The sequence below is a fragment of the Sceloporus undulatus genome, chromosome 6 (assembly GCF_019175285.1).
Source record: "Sceloporus undulatus isolate JIND9_A2432 ecotype Alabama chromosome 6, SceUnd_v1.1, whole genome shotgun sequence".
NCBI classification, from domain to species: domain Eukaryota; kingdom Metazoa; phylum Chordata; class Lepidosauria; order Squamata; family Phrynosomatidae; genus Sceloporus; species Sceloporus undulatus.
This window is the reverse complement of record NC_056527.1, coordinates 52,914,480-52,936,800: the sequence shown is the minus strand read 5'-3', so window position 1 is coordinate 52,936,800 and position 22,321 is coordinate 52,914,480. Positions and strand designations below refer to the sequence as shown.

General features: G+C 38.2%; 1 protein-coding gene across 3 annotated transcripts in view; it reads left to right on the top strand.

Annotated features, from left to right (window-relative positions):
- Nucleotides 1-14,762, top strand: part of SNRK (SNF related kinase) — a 32,944-nt gene extending 18,182 nt beyond the window's left edge. For all 3 annotated transcript variants that reach the window (XM_042473284.1, XM_042473285.1, XM_042473286.1), the window contains exons 4-7: nucleotides 4,247-4,388; nucleotides 5,403-5,615; nucleotides 7,533-7,667; nucleotides 10,453-14,762. In XM_042473284.1, coding sequence (XP_042329218.1) covers nucleotides 4,247-4,388; nucleotides 5,403-5,615; nucleotides 7,533-7,667; nucleotides 10,453-11,671 — 1,709 coding nt within the window. In that variant the 3' untranslated portion in view covers nucleotides 11,672-14,762. The remainder of the gene's footprint in view (nucleotides 1-4,246; nucleotides 4,389-5,402; nucleotides 5,616-7,532; nucleotides 7,668-10,452) is intronic.
- The last annotated feature ends 7,559 nt before the right edge of the window (nucleotides 14,763-22,321 follow it).

Genomic DNA, 22,321 nt, shown 5'->3' with positions numbered 1-22,321 from the left:
GTAGTAGGTAGCAACTCTATCCTATTGAATAGTGGTGAGCAGATGGTAAGGCTAGATCTACAGGGAAATTAAACGACTTCCAGTAGATCAGTAGATGATTTTGACTCACAGTGGTGTAAAACTAGCTGCAGATGTAGCAGTAATAGAAATGGCTTCCCTAGTACCCCAAATTAGACTTTAAAGTTTCTAACCTGTAGTAACTCAGATGTAGGTTTAAATTGTCATGTACAGGTCATCCCTGTGTAATCTTGCATGGTGCAGTAGGTAAATGAGTTTCACTCCCTGCCTGGACCACCATTTTATACCTGTGCTTAAGTAATAGCCTCTATGATCCTAGCAAAGAAACAAAGTAGATAAGACCACACAAGCCCAGAGACTGCCCACACCGGCAGTACCAAACACTAGCATCCATGTTCACCATTCTCTCTCCACTATCAACTAGTGCTTCCTAGTTTACATGGAACTACTGTCTTCACCCTACCTTGTTTACTATATTTCAGTTTTCAAGGGAAATAGGGAATGTGTGTCTATGAATACGTGTCTATTCTTGCAAACAAGCTAGTAAAATGTGGGTTATGCAGTGCAATCGTTAAATGGATTTGTAATTGGTTGACTGGCCAAACCTAAAAAGGCTTCAGCAATCGCTCCTTTTCATCCTGAGGAGAAGGCACCAGTGGGGTGCCACAGGGTTCTGTCCTGGGCCCAGTGTTATTCAACACCTTTATCAATGACTTAGATGAAAGAATAGGGGGCATGCTTATCAAAGTTGTAGATGACACCAAATTAGGAGGAATAATGCAAAGTGACCTTAATAGATTAGAAAGCTGGGCCAAAGATAACAAAATGAATTTCAACACATAGAAATGAAATACATAAATATAGGATGGGGGACACTTGGCTGAATGAGACTACATGTGAAAGAGATCTAGGAGTCCTAATAGACCACAAGTTGAACATGAGTCAACAGTGTGACGTGGCAGCTAAAAAGGCCAATGCAATTCTAGGCTGCATCAATAGAAGCATAGTGTCTAGATCAAGGGAAGTAATAGTGCCACTCTATTCTGCCTTGGTCACCCTCACCTAGAATAATGTGTCCAGTTCTGGGCACCACAGTTCAAAAAGGATGTTGAGAAGCAGGAATGTGTCCAAAGGAGGGCAACCAAAATGGTGAAGGGTCTAGAAGCCATGTCTTGCGAGGGAGTTGGGTATGTTTAACCTGGAGAACAGAAGGTTAAGAGGTGATATGATATCCCTGTTTAAATATTTGAAGGGGTGTCATATTGAAATGGAGCAAGTTTGTTTTCTGCTGCTCAATAGAACAGGACCCAGAACACTGGATGAAAGCTGCAGGCAAAGAGATTCCACCTCAACATTAGGAGGAACTTCCTGACAGTAAGGGCTGTTCGACAGTGGAACAAACTCCTTCCTTGGAGTTTAGTGGAGTCTCCTTCCTTAGAGGTCGTTAAACAGGGGCTAGATGGCCATCTGTCAGAGATGCTTTGACAATGATTTCTGCTTGGCAGGAGTTGTGCTCTCTTCCAACTCTATGATTATGTGATTCTATAAATGGTACTGGGAAACCCTGTACACATGCTCAGGTGTCCCAAGAACCAAGCTTCCTTTGAAGTTTTCTGATAAGAATGCCAACTCTACTGATTCTAGGTCAGTAGAAGTCAAATAAGACTAGTATGACGAACCTTTATGGAGGGTGAGGCTGAGGGATGGGTGGGTTTGAGAATGAGCTTTTGCTTCATTTCCTATTGTGGAACATGTGGGAGTCAATAATGTGGAGGGTTAACCTTTGCTAGTTGAATTGTGGGATATACTGGTTGTTCAAAGATGCATTCTAGCTAACATGGATAATTTTTGTATGATATTAAAACATGCATTGGATTTATAGGAAAGATCAATGAACAAGCCTATTGTGAGAGTGTTATTTACAAATTGTCTCTGAAAAATTTTACTGGGAATGTTTACTCTGCTAGGTTAGGGAGAAAAAAACCTTTAGAATAGTCCCAAGGGTGTATCTAACAAAACAACTGTTGAGTTTGCAAGATCACTAGCAAGCTTCTACTTCTTGCGACTCACAGGGATAATGCAATTTATTCACTTTTGGCTATCTTCCTATCTTTGGTTTTAGAGCTCTGGAAACTGAGAAAGCATGTATCTTTTGTGGTCCTGTAAATTTCAAAACACAGTGGAAATTACAGCTGACTAGCAACCTTTATAAAAGATGCAGTTTGGCCCTGCACTGTGAATTACTTGGGCTCTGTAGTGGAATAGTTTACATTTTTGTGTGCAATTACATTTTGAGAAGATCTTAGCTACCCCTTTTTTTTGTAGCCTGCACATATAAGTACGTGAAGACCAACACGGTGTAGCAGTCTGAGCATTGGACTATAACTCTGGTTTCAAATCCCTGCTTGGCCATAGAAACCTACTGGTTGACCTTGGGCAAGTCACATGTTCTCATCTTCAGAGAAAGGCAAGGACAAAACCTCCTCTGAACAAATCTTGCCAAGAAAACCTTATGACAGGTTTGCCTTAGAGTTGCCATAAGTTGGCAACGACTTGAAGGCACCTAACAGCATCACCATATAAATACGAGTGTGGCTTTAGTGCTCTCTGCTCTCTAGATTTATGACAAGCATGGCAGGAGCAGTCAGTGACGTCTCCTGGTTTCCATGGTAGTGACTTGATGTTATGTAAGAAGGCTGCATGTACACTGCTTGGTTGTCATGGTTCTAAGAATCCTGCTCAAAACAGCTCTTTCCCAATCTGTGTGTTTCAACAGCATTTGAAGGTACGTAGGTACTGAGCAGCACCACTTCCAGTAGTGAACAGGACCGCATTCTTTTTTTGTGTCATCATTGAAAATTATACAACCTGTTAGTCTTGAACAGCTAAATCCCATTTTAAAATACATACTTTATTTTTTTGAAATTGCTGGCTTTTCTAGTGCAGCTATCTTTTGGTCCCTGTTTTTAAAGATGTTTGACAGAATTTCAAATCCACTTTCAGGTTGACACTTAGATACTTGCATCTTTTTTTAAAGTTTCAAATCTTTTAATTAAATTTTCAAACATAAAATCCATACAAAAACCATGCAAGAAAAATACTCATAAACATAACTCTACATTAAACTAAATTGCTCCCCAACTCCTTTCCCCATACAAAACTATTAGTTAACACAGTAAAGAAATCCCATTAACACAGCTGATTTTTAAAAATTTGATGCAACTTTAATTAAATTTCTCATGAAAATATGGTGACAGTTCATTTCCATGTGTGTGAAGTTGTGCAGGAAAGTGCTTCATGTCTGGCAACAGTTGCATGCATTTCCTCCTTTCTCCTTTCCTGTGAAATGTCTTCTCCTTCTGAAATTTGGAGGCTACTTAAATTGTATCAGATTCTTCAGCAATTTAATATAGTTCTTATTTTTGTCTTCAAGCAAAAAATAAAATTTTTTGAGGTTAGTGTGCTGCAGGATGTAACAAGGAAGTGTTTTTTGAAATACAGATAATTCATACCATTAACACTTAAAAAAAACCTGCATCCCTGTAACATAGGGGCTAAACAGAGAGGCAAAAAGAGGTGCTTTCGGGCTGACTTGAAGGTGTGGCGTTTAGATGACACATGCCTTAAAGCCAGCAGGAAAGTGCCCTCTAGATGCCTTATGCAGAGAAAAGCCATTTCAAAAAGAAGCAGCTTTTTTCTGCTTCTTCCTGGCTTGAAGCCATATCATGTGGTCATGACATGGGCACTCCAGCTGCCTTGGGAGCTGGCAGTGCGGTTGGTGGGGTTTCAGTGTGGCTTCAGAAAAGGCAGCTTCAAGCCACTTTTTCCTGCCCATCTGTTTAGCCCCATAGATTTAATTTTGATCTGAATCCTTTTCCATTTTTAACTGAATGCATGATGCTATCTAGTACTATGTCAAATTATTGATCAGTCTAATGTGTCTTTTGAGTCTGGCAGTGGGCTCTCCAGTGTCTGGGACAGATGTCTTCTAATTTGGGATCTGGTTAATTGGGAGTACATCTTGCAGATACTATTCTTGGATAGAAACAAACCTTTAAATCTCTTTCCATTTATGTCACTAGCTCCCCAGTTGTGAATAATTTTAAAAAATTGATCAGTCTATTGCATTTTTGTCTTTTGAGTAGAGTAGTGACTCTCCAGTGATTTACATATACAGTTATAGTAAACTAAATATTAACATTCCTTATATTTCCTTCCCCTCTCTCAGATATATGGAGCTTGGGAGTTATTCTTTACATGTTGGTGTGTGGACAGCCACCCTTCCAAGAAGCAAATGACAGTGAAACTTTGACTATGATAATGGACTGTAAATACACGGTGCCATCTCGAGTGTCTAAAGAATGTAAAGAGTAAGTCAAACTTTCTACAAAATGTTTTGAAATTAAAATTAGAGTGCTAACAATTGAGTAAAAAATGTGGTGGAATGCATAGGGCTGGGGCACAATGACACTGCCTTTCAGTTTGACCTATCCCACAGAGTTATTGACTGTATAAATTGTGTGCGCGCGCGAATATCCTGTCTTGATCTCCTTGGAGGACGGGGGGGGGGGGGGACTATGTTTCATCTTTACTCTTGAAAATATTTGCTTATAAACCCTTTAAAATTTAATTAAGTGTTCATGTATAGATCTTTTACTGGGAGGGACAACTTATTCAGAGCAGAGAGCCAGTTGGGAAGGTATGGATTTGATTGTTGCAGTGAAACCCAAGAATTCCTTGGTGGCTGGAAACCAGAGAGACTATAAACATTACTCTGTTTTATTGAGATTTTCATTGAGGAATAATGTCAGAATATATGCTTTAAGAACCTAATTGTGCTAAATAAAAATTGCATTGTCTGGAATGAAGGATGTAGTTTTGCATTTGCTATAATTCAGGTTGCTTTTCTAAGTAACATATTCAGGGCCAGTCACAATGCAGTTCCATTACTCATTTGAAAAACTAATGAGTGTAAAGTATTAAAAGGCCTGTAAGTCTATATCTGCATCAGAGCCCTTTGTTGTAGGTTTCCATGGTGTTGCCCCTCACTATATGCCATATATTTACTTTTGTCCCTGTGCTGCTCTTTTTATGTATAAGGAGCATCAAATGGGCATTGACAGACAAATCAAAATATTTTTATGGTAGATAACAATGTTAGCTTACCTTTAAACATTAAATACATCCACATTTTCAAATGAATTTATATTTTGATGTAGCAGCTTAGCTTTAAGTACAGAGAATGGTATTCTTTAGATTTCTATCAAGGAGCAATATGGGGCAGCCTTGTACATCAACGAAGTACCTAATCTAGGATGTATGGAAAAGGCAGCTTTGGGAGTAATGATGCTAATATGCTTATGGAGCTATTTTTTAAATCCTAGTTTAATTACACGAATGCTGCAAAGAGACCCAAAACGAAGAGCATCTTTAGAAGAAATTGAAAACCATCCTTGGCTACAGGGAGTTGATCCATCACCTGCAACAAAATACAACATTCCTCTAGTTTCGTACAAAAATCTTTCAGAGGAAGAGCACAATAGCATCATACAGCGAATGGTTCTTGGAGATATCGCGGACAGAGATACCATAGTCGAGTAAGCTACCATTTTAAACAGTTTTTAGATCGCAGTTATTCAGGTTTTGTTATAAGTGAATGATTTTCTGTTTAGATGGTAAGAAGAGCCTTACTACTGAGGCCAGTGTCAAAGTAATTTATTTAATTTCCAGTAATTATCAAACAGTTAATAAAGCAGAGCATGAAGGCAATAGACCTCTCCTGGTTTCTCCCCTCAAATTCAGAGAAAAATCTACATGTCCACAACAGTTTTATGTATTTCTATATTACTTTTCCACATTAGTCTATAAAGTGGCTTATAAAACAATTAGTTCAGAAAAATAGACTACAGACTATTGATAACTTGTTGAAGGTAGGGGACCAACAGTAAGGAATAATACAATAGTCATAGTTATTCATACTGCTTCTATCCAATGGGTTTTTTCTCTTACTGCTTTTTGTGTAGTGCCCTTTTCCCTATTTGAAACTGAGTGGGAGGAATATGGAGTTTCAGCTCAAGTGTCTGCAAGTTAGGAGACTGTGGTACCTTGCCTTGTGTGACCCACCTTTCTTTGTGTCATGTTCTCTTCTATAATCCAGAGAATTGTGCAAGGGAAGTAGATATCTGGAAGACTGATATTTCCATTATATAACTGCATGACTCCTTCCTGTAAAGACTCTTCTCTTTTAAACATTATACAGTGGACCCTTGTTATACACTGGGTTTGAGATAACAAAATCCGTAGATGCTCAAGTCCCATTAAATATAATGACATAACAAAATGGTGTCCCTTATAAAAAAATGGAAAATCAAGGTTTGATATTTGAACTTTATACTTTTTAAAAACATTTTCAAACTGTGGATGCTTGTGTATAAGAAGTCCGTGTATAAAAAGGGCTGACTGTATCTAATTATAATCTATATTCATGAGTATGTTAAGTTGCTAGAGAGTGGATGTAGCAGTATTGGTTGCAGTTATGTCACAAGCCAAGTCACTGAATTGACAAGTGTTAAATTCTTCAAATAATATGAGTGGAAGGTTTTATTGGTTGTTTTGTATTATGCCTAATGATTGAGGTCTAACTTATATTAAGGAGTCCATTTTAGCAGATGAGCAGCTTTCTGACTCAGTGTTAAAGGTAAATTTTTAAGGCCATTGAGCAGTGGGAGCAGGCTTGTTTGACATGCCAAATCTGATTTCTAGAAAGAAAAAGAAAAAGTGTAATATGCTATTTGGGATGATCTTCATTGCTCAGTGACCTGTTCTTCACCTGGGTGTCTTTCTATATAGAAATGGACAGAGGTTGTCCCAGTCAGAAAATGTTTGTTCTGCTTCTAACCTTGAACCATCATGAGGAAGACTGTTTCAACTCTGGAGAATGTTACCTTCATTTCATCCAGATTAAATAGTTGGCATTTAGTTTCATTGCTTTTGGCTGAAAATGAAAAGAGAACACAGAAGTGTTCTCCAGTATTTGCATTTGAAACTACTGTGTGCTTTGTTCATTAATTTATTTGTGTCCTCTCTTCCTTCCTTGTTTGATGTTGGCCTCAGTAGAGCAGGATAGCAGTAGTGCCACCACAATTTGAGGGAGAGGGGGAGAATAAGAGGAAACTCCTAAAGATGACCCCAGAGGAACAGTCAAGGAAGTGCTTGAACATTTACTAAAGCAGAGATTTGAATCCAACAAATTGCTGTAATCCAGGAAAAAAACTGAGTGTTTGGATGCTTTTCTTAATATAGTGTAGTGTGAATACTGAACTTGCCAATTGTGTTATGTTGCACAATTCTTAGTAAGGTAAAAGCCATTTATCAAGATGTCAAAAGCACTAATTTCTGCTTCAAGGCATCTTTGGGTATTTTTAAAGGAGCATTGTAAATTTTGTTGGCCTTATGTCCAGTTTCAGAAAACCATGGATGTATGATATATTCCATTTTAATTTTATTTCCTTCAGGGCTCTTGAAACTAACAAATACAATCATATCACTGCTACCTACTTCTTACTAGCAGAGCGAATTTTAAGAGAGAAACAGGAAAAAGAAATACAAACGAGATCAGCAAGCCCAAGCAATATCAAAGCTCAGTTTAGGTGAGTATTAAAAGTATTCAAATTCTATTGAATATGATTATTCATTTGATATTTTTTAAAAATATCTGTTATCTTTTTCCTTATAATTTTATACCTGTAGGTTTTAACTAAGTTATGAGGTGAAGTTAATATGCATTGCTTGCATTGTAGCTTGTCAATAATGAATCATGATTAGGAACAGGTTTTTAACCATGAAATGTGACCAACCTCTTTTATAAATTCTTTTTTCTCTTGTGGTGATATTGATGGTCTCAGCCTTTTTATCACTGAATCCTCAGTTTTAGGTGGCAATAGAGAGGCACTACTAAAACTTCCTCTTGCCCCTATGAAGACTATAACTATTTCAGACAATGAGTCAGTTTTTAAATTCTTGCAGAATCTCTTCTCTGTTCCAGAGATAGAGAGCAGGCAGAATTACCAACACTAAGCAAAAGAAAGCTAAATAGGTTTTGTAGTCCTTGCTTACACTTTACCTATATGCAGTGTTAAAGCACAGGCTAAAAAACAATCTATAACCTCAAAATACAATGAATTTAAAAAATAATTTAAAAAGAAGGGTAAGCACACCACTAATCCATAAAATCCTTTCCTCAATAGGCAACTATTCTGTTTCCTTGAGAATAATACATACCCATAAAATAAACCGTAGCAGGATTTGTAAGCATTTGTGCAATATAAGCCATACCCCGAAAATAAGACATAGTGATAGGCCCAGCGCAGAACGTAAGGGAAGGGAGTGGGAAGATTGAGGCCACTGGTTCTAAAGGAAATGGAGTTGCAAGAAATTCAGGATGCAATTCTGGGTTTGAAGAGTTATGATGATGTTTCAGAAGATGACTTAACTATATTTGAATAAATATAGATTGTTGTACCATACTTAATAAAAATAAGACATCCCTAAAAATAAGCCATTGTGTCTTATTCAGGGAAAATAAATATAAGACAGTGTCTTATTTTCGGGGAAACACAGTAATTGCTGAGATCCTACTGGTATTAAAAGGTCCTTTTTTGTGGGTGGAAGAAACAAAGGAGGAGACAGTTTGTCCTCCTTTGAAAGGAAGTTCCACAGCCTAGGGCCCAGCCACTGTGAAGACTCTCTCCCACATCCCTACCAAATATCCCTGTGGGGATTGTGGAACCAAGAGCAGGGCCTGTCTCCAAGTCCGCAGAGCCCAGACAGGTTCATATGATCCTTCAGATAGTATAAACATAAGCTATGTAAGGCTTTAAAAGGATTGTTCCTGGTAAAAGACCTACAGTCAGTGAAGCTGTTGAAACAAAACAAGTCATGAGCTTCCTGGTTCATTTGGACAAGCTCATGATTCTCAACACTGAATGAAGCACGGTAAGCCTTGTGCAGATTGTTTGTGGTGGAAGACGTTTCTTCTGGATTAACTGGGACAATCTTCACAAAGTAAGAAGTATTGGGAATAACTATCAGGAATTCGTGACTGAAGAAACCTGTGGAAGTGGATGTATTACATCTACATTTTAGTTTAGCAGTCATTTTTCCTCAGAGTATTCAAGTCAGATGTGAATTCATAGATGAAATATGTGTTTTGCAATGTCATTAACTTTTTAACTACAGAATGTGGAGCATTACATACACAGTCTTTAGGATAGGAATAGGAAACATGTGTCTCTCTATTTGCTGGATTATAGTTCCTATCACCCCTCACTTCTATTCTATGCATGCCAGTTAGGTCTGATAGGATTTAGTCCAGTAGTTTTATGTAACTTTTGGTAAAAGACCAGGAGCTATATGAAAATGTAAAATAAATTGACTAGAAAGTACAATACAGTTTTTTAAAAAAGAAAGAAACAGAATAGTTAAAAGAAGCTAAAAGGTATAATTAGGAGGGTCCCTTCTGGAAAATTGATTGCTATTTAAAGCCACTATAATGGAGGCTAAAATAACAAGGTATACTGCAGAATAGAAGTACATACAGGACAGGAAGATGTTACTGTGGTTGAAATGCTACATCAGTGAGGCTATAAATAGCAAGTAAGCTTATTTTAAGAAATGGAAGTCTCAAAGAAAGGAACTGACAAACCAAATGTGACATGGTGTGTATTTGAAATCCATATTTGGGGCAGGCTGCCTGTCTTACTTCTCAAAAAGTGACCAGCAGGGAAGAATTGGGGTGGGGAGCTGTTAAGAGTTTCTGAGAGAAGAGGTTAGCCCTTTCTCACCAAGTATTGCTGCATATTCATGTGAAACACACTCTTCCCAAAGATGCAGATCGTTTGCTTTTTCAAAAAGTTGGTGTGTGTGTTTCTCAGTACAAACATATTAAAAAAGTTTTGCCATTGGTTTGAGAGTTGAAAAAGCTGAGCCCAAAGTAACTATTGTCCTGCAGTCTGACAGAACAATTTGTTTACCTCCTTGGAGCCAAGCAAATGTGTGGAACTGTAATTCTTGGTCAATTTTAAAAATGCATTTCAATTTTTACTATTTTGTCTTTCAAAGTAACAAATCGATTTTGAGTGAATACATTTTGATTTAAATGTTTTTGTCTGCCTTCTAAATTTACTAAAATTGCAAGTACAGTGCTCCTGTGCTATAGGCGGGCACCCCATATGCGGCTTCCTGCTTAAGTGGAAATCGCATGATGGGAAAGTGGCACACGCGCCCTCCCACACTGTGCGCACGAGCCGCATTTAATTGAGTGGGACTTGAGCTTATATGTTTTTTGGCTTATGTAGGGAGGTCTGGAATGGATCCCCCGTGTATGCCTAGTTCCCGGTTTTGACTTTTGTTTTGTTTTTTTAATTATTCCTACAGGCAATCATGGCCAACAAAAATTGATGTTCCTCAAGATCTAGATGACGACCTTACAGCTTCTCCTCTGTCCCATGGAACTGTTCCTCAGTCTCCAGCTCGCACTGCTGAGAATGTTCTTAATGGTCACAGGAGTAAAGCACTTAACGATTCAACAAAGAAAGAGGATATTCCTGAATTAGCTGGACCAGCACTTTCAGTTGTTCCTTCAGTGAGTTTAAAGCCTACAACTAGTGGCCGGAAGTGCTTGTTTAGGGTTGAAGAAGATGAGGAGGAGGATGAAGAAGATAAAAAAACAGTTTCCCTTTCAACTCAAGTTGTTTTACGTCGGAAACCATCAGTTACAAACCGCCTTACTTCCCGGAAAAGTGCCCCAGTCCTCAATCAGATCTTTGAGGAAGGGGAATCTGATGATGAGTTTGATATGGATGAGAACTTGCCACCCAAACTTAGCAGGCTAAAGATGAATATTGCTTCACCCAGCACTGTGCACAAACGTTACCACAGAAGGAAAAGCCAAGGTCGGGGATCAAGTTGCAGTAGCTCTGAAACAAGCGATGATGATTCAGAAAGCAGACGGCGTCTTGATAAAGACAGTGGCTTTACTTACTCCTGGCATAGACGGGATAGTAGTGAAGGCCCCCCTGGCAATCAGGGAGATGGCAGTGGACAAGGAAAGCCAAGCAATGGGAATGGAGGGGTAGACAAAACAAGCCCTGGTGATAACAGTAAAGGGAGTGGAAGTCCTTCTGGTAGTTCTAGTGGAAGCACGAATAATAATTCAGGATCTACCCGTAGATGTGCTGGGTCTGGCAATTCCATGCAGCTATCTTCAAGAAGTGCAGGTGACCTGGTTGAAAGCCTCAAACTGATGAGCCTCTGCTTAGGTTCACAGATTCACAGTAGCACGAAGTACATTATTGATCCCCAAAATGCCATCTCATTTTCCAGTGTTAAAGTGCAAGAGAAATCAACGTGGAAAATGTGTATAAGTTCTGCTGGGAGTGTAAATCCAACTTCATCTTTGGGCAGCATAAAATTCTTTTCTGATCAAATGTCAGACACTGCAAATGAATTGGAACGAATAAAAAGCAAGAACTTGAAAAATAATGTACTACAACTACCTCTGTGTGAAAAAACAATCTCTGTGAATATTCAACGAAATCCAAAAGAGGGACTCCTGTGTACCTCTGGTCAAACTACTTGCTGTCATGTTGTTTGACAATAATTGGACTTAACCCATTCTACTTGATAACATCAATCTTCCTGTTCAGAGCTGTGAATACTTCATTTCACTGAACCCCTTAGCATTGTCTTAAATAATTTAAAATGGGCTTTGAACAGTAATTTATTACGTTTTAATTTAGTTTTGCTTGATATGACAATGCATGATTTTGTGCATGCTGCTAGCCAATAATTTGCCCCCCAACAAACCAGAATTTGTGTAACTTTTTTACATTGATGATTTTAGTATAGAAAATCTGGATTACAGTAAGACATGTGTCCAAATCCAGTGTAAATGAAGCACTTAATAGTTTCACATTCTGCACTTAAATGAGAGAGAGAGAGAGAGCTTTTGTTTTTGTTTTTTGAAATGTACAGTCTTGTTCTGATCTTATATGTTACCTTAACTATGTGAGATGTGGCATAATTCTGTGTGTTTGTGACAGAACCAAAGCAATAATGTTTTGACCCTGAAAACTCTTGTGAGAGGTTTCAGATTTCCAAGGCTTGTACAAAGCAAAAATGCACTGAAAATTAAGAGGTCTTGAACTATGGTTTTTAATCCCACGTCTTTGTCTTAAACTAATAATATGCATGAGATGGTGGCTGAACTGAAGATCTTGCTTTGGTACAGACAAGATTTTGTTAAAAAAACAATTTTATGGCAGCTTTTCCCTATAGAAAAATATTGTTCCATGCAGACAATCTTTTAAAAGCGACATAACAAAAGCAGATTATGAAGTCATTTGCTCAGAATCTTTTTTTCCAATCTGAGGGAAAATACATTTATTATTGGTCTATAACATGGCAATTGTTAGGTTTAATAGAAGCCACTTTAGAGGACCAATTTGTGTGGCTATTGAGAGATCTGTTTGAGGAGGCCAGTTCGTGTAAATTATCTAGTCATAAACATATTAAAAGGCTTAAATGTGTATCTTTGAAGTCTGTTTTCCACTATGCCCTTTAGCCTTTGACAGCCTGTTTTCAACTGTAACAGAAGTTTAAAGAGTGCTGATTACTTTGAATTCTTTTTTGATCTAGCATCTTGGCTCTATTCCATTACTTCTATGTAAACCAATGAATGGGCACTCAAGATACATGGCTATTGCTCTGGTGTAGTGTTTTTATCAAAAGCGCTTCAAAAGGCATAAACTACATTTAGTCATCAACCACACATTTTTAAATGAAGGAGAGCAGAAACGGTTGCTGGAGTTCAGGTAGAAAGTATCAGATAACTGGAGTGCATTACCCATATATTACATAATTGTACTCTATAAGTCTAAAAATGCATCACAAAGTAAATTAATGCAAAATTCAAGAAGGTGTGTTAAGATCAAACTTAGTTTGAGGCACAAAAAGGTCTTTTTAAATTCCCTTCAATAACTCTCTCTCCAAATCAAGTCAGATAACACAAAGTCAATTTCCTTTTACATTTATTAGCTTTTAGCTTTTTTTAATTTCCCCCAAACACCCTTGCTACTGAAAGGCCAGCAGACAAATGTGCTGGCACTTTTTTCTGTACAAAGGAATACTTTTGACCAGATGAACTAACTTTTGTGGACTTTTATCTAGAGTAAAATATATTGCAGATTCCCAATTTGGGGAATGGCTAGAATGTTATTTTTTCATGCGCTGTGCACTGGGTCTTCAAAGCAATGCTGGTAAGAATTCATGGTGTTATGTAGCAACAACCCAGACAGGCACTGACTGACTGAGAGTTTACATAGCTTAGTATGTTAATGCTAGCAAATGGTCAAGTAGAATGCATTTCATGTGTATTGTAGACTGTAGAGCACCAAAGAACTGTTACATATTACTATGGGTTTTTTGTTTGTTTGTTCACACTGGCTTTTTTTTTCTTTTTGAAGTTTGGTAAATCCTGCTAAAGATGCACTCTAAAGTGTATTTCCTAGGATGCTAGTTCTGTTAAATTCAGCATAGTTTACTTCCAGGTAGTAGGCTTGTGCAGAGTATTTTAATATCTATCCTAGTTGTGGCTTAATACTTTTTCAGCTCCCAAGAGTAGCAAGGCATCAATAAAACATTTTGCTTTTTATGTTTTAAGTTATTGTTGCAGTTTAGTTTAAAAACAGCTCATCATGCTATGCCAGTATGATACATGCAAGCTATGAGAACATGTGTGGGCGAAGCCATAGAACATATTTGCTTGAAATTTTCTTGAGCAGGGATCTTACAAAGGGCCAGAAATATGGATCGTTCACAGATGACAGTGAACAGAGCATCTATAGAAAAAGTAGGAGAAAGTTTATAAAGGGCATTGGCAATAAACTTTGTTGCAGCTTTTTATTTTCAAGTATTGTAAATATTCTTTCCATGCATTATTATGTACAGCCTTGGAATGACACCTTTTGAGACTAACCCTGGGTGGGTTTTTTTTGTTTCTTCTGTTTTTATATACAAATGTGTGTGTGTGTATGTGTGTGTGTGTGTATATATATATGTATATATATACATATGGTGCTCACTTTAGAACAGCAGTGTTGACCATTATGCTGCATAGCTGTAAAATAGCCTTATTTAGTTGTGTATGGTTGGGTGAACCTCTGGTTGTACAGATGTTAGCTTGAGTGTTGTCTTTTTATCCATTTGTTCACAGGTGAATGATTGTGCATGTGTTGTATGTTGTATTATGTTGTCATGTTAAAAGAGGGAGAGAATAACCACTACATTGAAATATATTGGACCAAACTATTATAGAGCAAGTAACAGTTTCTTGTACCCCTTAAATCTGTCTTTACAAGTTGCATATAGTACCGTAGCATATAAATTTAATATTGTGGAAAGCAACTAGTCTTGTATTTTTCTGTATTTGTATATAATGTACCTCTAGCAATTTATCTGTATTTAAGATGTGACAATCTTGACACAGATTTTACAAGTAGCAGTGCAGTTTGGCAGAACAGAGTAGAAAAGCTACACGTGTTAGGGGAGGGTACAGAAATACCAGTTGATCTTTGTCAGTTGCTTCCAGAAATGTTTGGCTTTCTTCATTGTATAAACATACATGGTGTGTGACAACTGGAAAAAAAACTCCAGTTAATAAAATGATCTCTTGATTGGTGCATAAATTACTTTCATATCAATTTTCTGTATTCTAACATGGCTGCTCTTTCAGCACTGAGGATATGAGCAGCTGTCATTTCTAAAGCTTCAGTTGTAATAAGTACATTTTTCCTGTCCCTGTTGTACTTTTAATAGCTATCTCTGTATTTGCAGGACAAATGTTTGGCCATCTTTAGGGTGCTCTCAGAAGCATTAGGTATTTGGCCCTTGTCATAAGAACATGAGAACATCTTCCTTGGTTTCTTCCTAGACCAACAAATAGGAATGTCTTGTTCTATAACTTCTTTGACTTATTGTTTGATTTTTTAAAAAAGAAATTAGAATGGTACAGCAAAAAGACGAAACTAGATATTCTTGTGAACAATGACTTCAAAGCCTTATGCATAACAACAACAACAACAACATAATCATCTTGGGGTAGAAGTGGGGTAGAAAAACATTTTCGATGTGTAGCCTTTGGAGCAATTCACACCCAAAGCTCCAAATGATAAGGTTTTGTATTAATTATGAAACTGTGTAGAGACCCCAAAGATGAAATGAAAGCATACGAGGTAATTATTGGCCAAGTGAAGTTGCTAATGCAGTTGGGAAATACTTCAGAACAAAGGATTTGTAATTTTTGGTAATTTTATAACAGCCTTTTCCAATTCTTCATATGCTTTGAATGACAACTTTCATAGTTTCAGCCAGTGCGGTCAGTCAGTGGTCTCAATTGATAAGATAGTCGTAATCCCAACATATCTAAAGAGCATGATTGGGAGAAGCTGTTGGATAAGAACATTTTAAAAAATACAGTCAATTTAAAATGCCTATGTCATCAAATTCTGCCAAATCAAAAGATGTCTTTTGTCACATGGTAAGAGATCTGACATCTTGAAAGGACTGCAGGAAAAGAACTTGTGGAGGTCTGTGTTTGCATCTTTTCCAAAGTATGCTGTCAGTAATATCCCCACTCCCCTATTTAGGTTTGTAATTCTAATTTTTGGCTTCAGTCCAAATTGAACAATCTGTTCATATGAATAGAACTGACATGCACATAAGCAGTTTTTGCCCCCTTTCCACTACCACCCCCTTCCTAATATTATGAAGCAATTTAAAATAAAATGTTTAGTGCAGCTCCTCTACAAGCTGAAGAGAGCTGTTTAGGTTTTTACAGAAAATTGAGGAAGATGTGGCTACATGTCCCTGTTTGGAATGTGGGCTAAATGTACGTTGGGCTGATCTTGGGATATACAGTCAGCCCTCCATATCCACGGCTTGCTTATCCACGGATTCAAGCATCCACAGCTTCAAAGTATTTTTAAAAATATATAAATTCCAAAAAGCAATCCTTGATTTTGCCATTTTTTATAAGGTGCACAATTTTACAATTTAAAGGCACTTGAGCATTCACGTATTTTGGTATCCACTATGGGTCCTGGAACCAAATCCCAGCAGATCCCAAAGACCCACTGTACTATATAATACACAGATCAGGCTTTCCCACTAACATGCTGCTGCAAATCAATTTTTGCCTTTAAAATTAGTCTCTGTTGATTATGAATGACATTTCATGTATATGTGCGTGCGCGCACACACACACACATAGTTGTCCATTTCCTTTCGTGGACCTGGAATCCACCATCTTGCTCTTTGTGGGAGGGACAAGCACCCATTAGTAAAATGCCCCATTATTTTTTATGGGACTCGAATATGTTACTTTTGATGGGGTTGCAGTGGGAACACAATATAATGCCCAAGGATACTGTCTTGACTATAATGCTGCTTGGACAGGTTTTCTGTCTTTAAAGGTAAGTCTAGCAATTTATTTATTAATTTATAATATTTATTTATTTATTGTATTTATCTTCTTACTTTAGGCCAGGCCTGGTGGAGCTGGCCTGCCTTTCTCTCCCTCTGAGGCCATATGATGTCAGATGGCACTAATGCAGCCTAAAGGTTCTGGCAGCAAGAAATCCCTCCAAGGCCCAAACTAGATGTATTAAGATAATTCTTAGCAGCAAAACTGCATTTTTAACAACAATAACAAAACCCTTCTATTGGATTATTTCTTTCCAGAGCAAATAGCAAACTTAGAATGCCTTTTATCGGTGCTGTAAGGAAAGAAGCAAGGATTACATTTTCCCACTCCTGAAATCCAGATATGTTTTTGCCCTGGCTGTCTTTCACATTTTTGAAAACTGTATGTTTAAATGCAAGGATGTGTTTAATGTTAATCCAGTTCTTAGAGGAGAGAAGACATTTGTGGCTTGCGTTCATACTACCATAGAAATGGCTCAAAGTACCAGTGTTTTTCCACATGTGATTAGTCATTCAACGTGAAATTGCTTCAGACGTAAAACAACCAATCTGAGATATTTTCTTTAAAAAAAAAACCTCATTGCAGCATTCTGCCCCAATAGTTATTTTCCTTGACCTCATTCTCTCACTCACAGTTTCTTTAAGTCTCATAGTTCACATACCTTCACTTGCCCAATCTGCTACTGAGTATTTCCTCTGAAAGGAGGAAAAGGCTACTTCTGACAACACCTAATTATGTTCTTTGATTTTAACAGACTACATAAAATTTATCATGAGGTGATTCATTACAATAGCCATCCTTTAGGTTCCACATTTCTTGTACCCAAGGATCAAAATTTCTGGTAATGTGAAGGAACACTTTGCCTTGCCTAAGACTGATTGTCATATTTGTTCCTTTGACCTCTCCTAAAGCTTTAAACTGGGCATATATTTGGGTTTCCATCATCTTGTGAGTATGAATGTTTTCTGTTTGTCCTTTGTATTATCCAGGCCTTTTGAATATACAGTGATCACTAACAGACCACAAGAAATGTCTCTAATGGAGAGTATTAATACAGTAAACATGAAAAGGGGTTTCTGTTTTCCAAACAGCATGGCTTATGTAAGTGAAACCTGATGACAGTCTGTTCCTTCCCAAGTTTTGCCAAGGAACTATGCCTCCTGGCAACGAAAAAGCTTAGCTGCTGGGAATTTCGAGCCATATTGGCTGGCTGCTGAGTGAGGGAGTTGTACAGTTCTGCTTCCTAAGTGTGATAAAAGGCTATTTCCTGCTTCCTCCTTTTTGGTATACGGAAGACAGTTCCTAGCTGAACACTGGAACAGCAAATCATCTGAGTTAAATACTTTCCTGCTTACTTTATCAGGCTGGTTTTAACTAGCTTTAAGGTGACATAGGTTTAGAGAGGAAACGAAGTGTGAGGATAGAAATTGCCTTGGCACTAATGTCTACACAAGTATTATAGTGAGGTGCTCACAAAAGGATTGAAACGTAAGCCCTCTCCTATGTATAAGTTTTGCAGAAGAGCAACTTTAAATTCTAAACAGGCTTGTATTGTTCAACGTTAGGCTCTTATTAAAGAAAATATTTAAGTTCTAAAAAAACAAGCCATCAAATGGCCAGCTGCAAACCCTTGCATTTTTTGAACTACCATATTTTATAATGTTAAAACCCTAACATAGAATAACACAGGGCCATAAAGGATGGTTATATGCAAACCATTTATAGTGGTGGCTTGACTTTAGCATATATTTATTTTGCTTGTATAACTGAACAGGACTGGGGAGATGTTACTCATGTAGTTAAAAAAATATTGGGGGAATTCTGGAAATTGTCCCCAAAATGTAGCATTTCCAGGCTCAGTTGAAGCTCTATAGCTGAAATACATATTAATTACAGTGGACCCTTGTTATACATTGGGGTTTGGTTCCAAGATTCCCCGTGGATAACAAAATCCGTGGATGTTCAAGTCCCATTAAATATAATGACATAGAAAAATGGTGTCCCTTATAAAAAATGGAAAATCAAGGTTTGATATTTGACATTTATACTTTTTTTGGAACATTTTCAAACCGTGAATGCTTGAATCCGTGTATAAAAAATCCGTGTATAAGAAGGGCTGATTGTATTCTAACTTAATGTCAGAGTCTTAACTCTGTGCAGAACATTTTCTGTGTGAAATATGTAAGTTAGACGACACAATTTTTAGCCTTCACACTTCATTTTGTTCTGATGTTTGCAGCCCCTCTTTGGTACTATTGTGGCATCAGTCTCTCTCCCTCTTCCACAATACTGCCTGCAGTGTCTTAACTGAAGCCTGTTTCTGGACAATGACTCCAAGCAATGTGTTTTTTTGTAGGGGGTGAAATGAATTCAACTCTACACCAATTTGAACATTAGTTTGCAGTATTTCTCCTTGAAGAAACAACTAATCTTTCTAACCTTTGCACTAGTCATATCTTAATCCTCCATACGCTAATTCTTCAGAGTAAGGTAGTATGTGCACAACCACTGATCCTGCTTTTGTCTCAAGTGAAGGCATTTTTGCTTTGAAGCAAGGATGGTGTTGATTTTCTTCTGGTCCTGGTAGGTGACAATAGGATTAAGGTTTATTCACTTTCAGTACTTTCTAAAAGGCCATCCCCAGAAATTTTGAGATAAGGAGCTGGGCTGTTTGAAGTCAAAACAGTGGCTAGCAAGAGAAGATTTTCTGGTTGGTATACAGTGGGTTGAAACTGCTTCCATAGAAACTGAGCCTATGGGGTAGGGACACTGAGTAATCCCTGAGGAGCAGGCACCACTGCAAACCAGATGAGAAGCAACTAGGGTTTGTGACTACAAAACACACTGAATCAATGCTCCTATAAACAAATATGAGCCCATCTTATCTGTACTGGGCCCCAACTGCTGGGTAGACACTCTGGTTACAAGAGAAGCTACAAAACCAGGGCCAGTCAAGCACAGTGAGAGCTGGGGATGATGATGATGATGATGATGATTTATTTATTTATATCCTGCCTCTCCTGTTCTGTGGATCGAGGCAGGTAACAGTAAAAGAACTGGATTGTTTGGGCCAAGACTGATTGACACAAGCACACACACTGCTCTGGTGTTTAGAATCAGAGTTGGAAAAGACCACAAGGGCCATCCAGTCCAACCCCCTGCCATGCAGGAATACACAAAGCACTCCTGACAGTCATCCAACCTATGTTGAAAAAACCTTGAAAGAAGGCTCCACCACACTCTGAGGCAGCCTATTCCACTGTTGAACAGCCCTTATGATCCAGAAGGTCTTAAATTTTAAGTGGAATCTCTGATGTTCTAGGTTCTGGAGCAGTAGAAAACAAGCTTGCTACATCTTCAGTATGAAATCTTTTCAAATACATTCATCCCTTCATATTTGCGGATTTGATATTTGCGGATTTGATTATTGACGGATTTGATTAATATGTTCTCTCTAGGAATATCTAGGTTCTCCAGTGCAACTCTATGGTCAACTTAATCTAAAAGTTGCACTGAAAGACCTAGAGATTCCTAGAGAGAATACTCCACTAGGCATTTGTAGTTCCTCCAGTGCAGTTCTATGGTCAGTATCTGCTGGACGTTGGCCACAGAGTGGCACTGGATGACCTTGAGGTTCCTAGAGAGGCGTCTTTGCAGGTAAAAACATTATTATTATTATTATTATTATTATTATTAACTGTTTTGTTATTTGCGGTTTTCCCATATTCATGGGGGTCTTGTGACCCTAACCCTAGCAAATATGGAGGGACAAGTGTATTTAAATATGGCAATCATGTTTCCTCTTAACCTTCTCTTCTCCAAGTAAACATACCGAGCTCCCTAAGCCACTCCTCATGGTTTCCAGGCCTTCCACCATTTTGATCCTCCTCCTCTGGCATGCTCCAGCTTCTCAATATCATTCTTAAATTGTGGTGACCAGAACTGGACACAATATTCTAAGTGGGTATGACCAAAGCAGAATAGGTAAACATATTCCCCTTTGACAAGGTTGTCAAATTGTTTCTGATTGTAAGGGGCGAGGCTCATCTGTTATAAAACCGAAGAGCCAGCATTGTCAAAGGCTGCTCTGTGATCATGTGGCCAGTATGACTGCACAGAATGCTGTTACCTTCCCAACAAAGTAGTACCTATTTATCTGCTTGTATTTGCATGCATTTGATCTGCTAGGTTGGTAGAAGCTGGGACTAGTGATGGCAGCTCACTCCATCAGGCAACACTTGGGCCTTGAACTGCCAACCTGCTGATCTTGCAATCAACACTCAGTATCTTAACTGCCTGAGCCACCATACACTGGCACTATTATTTCTCTCAATCTAGACACTATACTCTTATAGATAAGGTATAGAATTGCATGGATGCTGCATCACTGTTGACCCATGTTCAGCTTGTGGTATACTAAGACTCCCTTTCCAGATGTAATGTTGTCAAGCCAAGTGTCACCCATTCTTTATCTGCACATTTCATTTTTACTGCTTAAATTGTAGTACCGTACAATTTTTCCTGTTTAAATTCATTTTGTTAGTTTTGATCCGGCTCTCTAATCTGCGAAGGTCATTTTTGAATTCTGATCCTGTCTTCTGGGATATGATGTCTTTAATTTTTTCCCTTGATCAGACCTTCATATTCTCCCTTTCACCCTTCCTTCCTTCTGGTCTGGCTTCACTCACCCCATCCACCTTTCCCCCTCCAGCGTCCTTACCTCTTGTTTTCCCCTCTTCCCTTAATTGGAATCTCACCTCTTCTCCTGGCTTTGGTTCCACCTCACCCACTCTCTGTAATCTAGCCTTCCTTTTAAAGTTTCCCTCTTCTGTGTTTACTCCATCCCCTCCTTTCCCTGACATTCTTCTTTCCGCTCTCAACTCTTCCAGACTTCGTGTTGAGAGTTATAAAGCCTCTCTCAGTCCCTGGTGCCTGGCTCTTTCTGCAAGCCACATCCTGGGCAAGGGCGAAAGGCATCCCACTGTTTCCTTCCTTCCATCACAGGTGTCCTCTGCACATTTGATAATTGTGCCCTCTAATCCATCATACAAGTCCTTGATAAAGATGTTCGATAGCACTGGGCCCAGGAGAGAATCCTGTGGCATCCCACTGGTCAATTCTTTCTAGGATGAAGACGTGCCATTGCTGAGCACCCTTTGGGTTCTGTCCGTCAATCAATCACAAATTCACTTACTAGCAGCATTATCTAGCCCACATTTTTTTTAAAAAAAATTTAATTAAAAATTTTAAGCGCGAATGCAGTCCACATTTTACTTGCTTTTTTAAAAGAATATAAGGGACCTTACCAAAGGTCTTTCTAAAATCATGATATATGCTACATCCACAGCATTCCTATGCTATCCCTGTTAATAATATTGTTTCTTCTAGCTAGCATGTACCAAAGGAAGTTCAATTATTGCTACTGAAAAAGTTCTGCCTAACTTCAAAAGGTTTCACAGAGAGGAAGTTTGGCTTTAAACAATGGGTAGCACCATAGTACCAGAGGGGGAAAACCCTGCTTACCTTATGCAATACATTTAGAAAGATTTAAGTTCAAATATTTACTCCTATAAGACAAAGCGTTTTGACACATCAGCCACAATCTTGCACAAAGCTCATAGAGTGTAATGCTTTGCAAGCATACTTTTGCAGGACCTCTCTCTCTCTCCCCTGCCCCCTTTGTAACTTCTCAGTATCTTTGGGTGCCTCACAAAAGCTTGATGAAAGCAAGGATCAGTTTTACAGGCAAGAGAAAAGCAGCCA